This window comes from Entamoeba dispar, genomic scaffold (genome assembly GCF_000209125.1).
Source record: "Entamoeba dispar SAW760 scf_1105229459431 genomic scaffold, whole genome shotgun sequence".
Classification (NCBI taxonomy): domain Eukaryota; phylum Evosea; order Mastigamoebida; family Endamoebidae; genus Entamoeba; species Entamoeba dispar.
The window spans coordinates 4,593-6,140 of NW_001853689.1; the positions used below are offsets into that span (position 1 = coordinate 4,593).

Below are 1,548 nucleotides of genomic sequence, written 5' to 3' on the forward strand. Positions count from 1 at the left end.
AACCATTTGAGATTTTTGTTGAAGGGTTTCACAAATAATTAGTGGTTTATTACTAATTCAGAAATTGGAACAATACATCGTTGTTTTGTTGAATCATTTATATCACTTGATAATACACCATGTTTTTATTTGTTCAATTCAACATCAATGATTGTATCTGGAGAAGAACACATTCTTTTACTTTCATTTGTTTTAGATGATATTCTTTAATGTCTTTCTTTTCATTTGAAGATATTTGAATGATTCATTTTGTTGATCATTTGAGATAGTCTTTTCATAGAATTGACATAATCGTCAGACATAATCAGATAATTGTTCAAACAAGATGAAATAATATCCTCAATTGTTTTTGGTAATGTAGAAAGTGTCTTTTCAATTGTATTTAATCATTCTAAAATACTTTCATCTTAGATTCATGAATAATGTTATTACTATCACCACATTGTTGTTGTGTTGATTCAGTGTATTCAATGGAATAATTGAAAAGATAGATGTAATTGATAATGAAGTATTTGATAAGTTAAAAAAGAATGAAATCAAATAACAAAAAATGAATAAATTGTGTTATTTAAAAAGAATAAACGTGACAACACGTATTCACATTGTAAAAATACATCACTATTCAATATCTATTTACTTAAATACTACCCATCAACTGAAATGAAGTATTCATGGCTGACTCACACGACAACCAACAAGACAGAAAAATATGGAAAGAATCAACAAGGAAAACAGTTGAAATTGAAAATATGAATGATGGATAAATTTCTGTCATTCATAAGGGTTTAAAGGAGAAGATAATAAATGAAAAGCATCAAAAGAAGATATTGAAATGTTAAAAATGGGAATTGAATCTATTGAGAGTGATGGTAAATTAATGTACAAAATCATAGAGAAGAGTGATAAATATTTAACTCAGAAATCTAAAAGTGAAAAAACAGAAATAAAATCAGAAGAACTCAAAGAAGAAATAAATAATCATGAAGAGTTAGTAGAAAATATTGAGAAAGGGAAAGATTTCATTAAAATGAATGGAAATATGAAATAGGTAAAGTTCATTTAGAAATAACAAATGAAGATATTCTTTTTATTGTTTGTGGATTTTACAATCTATTGTTCAAAACAACCTATTGGACAACATGGTATTTATCAAAATGATGTAATTATGAAAGTATTAAAAAATCAAATAACAACACTTGTAGATTCTAAAGTGATATTTAAAATTATTTGTTTCATTTGTTCTTTCATTACAGAAAAAGAAGAAATTCAAGAAATTTTATCTTCAATTCATTTAAAGAAAAATATAAACAGATATTAACAAATGGTGATGAGAGAATTAATGAATGAATGAATTATACATTAAATAAATTTAAACACAAACAATTTAATAATCAAATCATGTTTATTGAATATATTTTAATTAAACAATAAGTAAAAAGAATAATAAAGTAATTTAAAAGTGAAACAATGAAAGAATGGAGTTAATTATCAAAGAGATTATATTTTTTGATTAAATTGTTAAATGAATATTTTATTAATCATTATGAA

General features: G+C 23.5%; 1 protein-coding gene across 1 annotated transcript, besides 2 other annotated features; it reads left to right on the forward strand.

The window, feature by feature from the left end:
• Positions 1-877: 877 nt before the first annotated feature.
• On the forward strand, positions 878-1,318 carry EDI_294210 (uncharacterized protein; the record flags this gene model as incomplete). The annotated part of the gene is made up of 2 exons (XM_001735794.1): positions 878-991; positions 1,079-1,318. The coding sequence occupies 2 exons, from the start codon at positions 878-880 to the stop codon at positions 1,316-1,318; spliced, it is 354 nt and encodes a 117-aa protein (XP_001735846.1).
• Positions 1,319-1,350: 32 nt separating this feature from the next.
• Positions 1,351-1,459: a sequence feature (AT_rich).
• A 37-nt stretch (positions 1,460-1,496) lies between these two features.
• Positions 1,497-1,539: a sequence feature (AT_rich).
• Between the last annotated feature and the right edge of the window lie 9 nt (positions 1,540-1,548).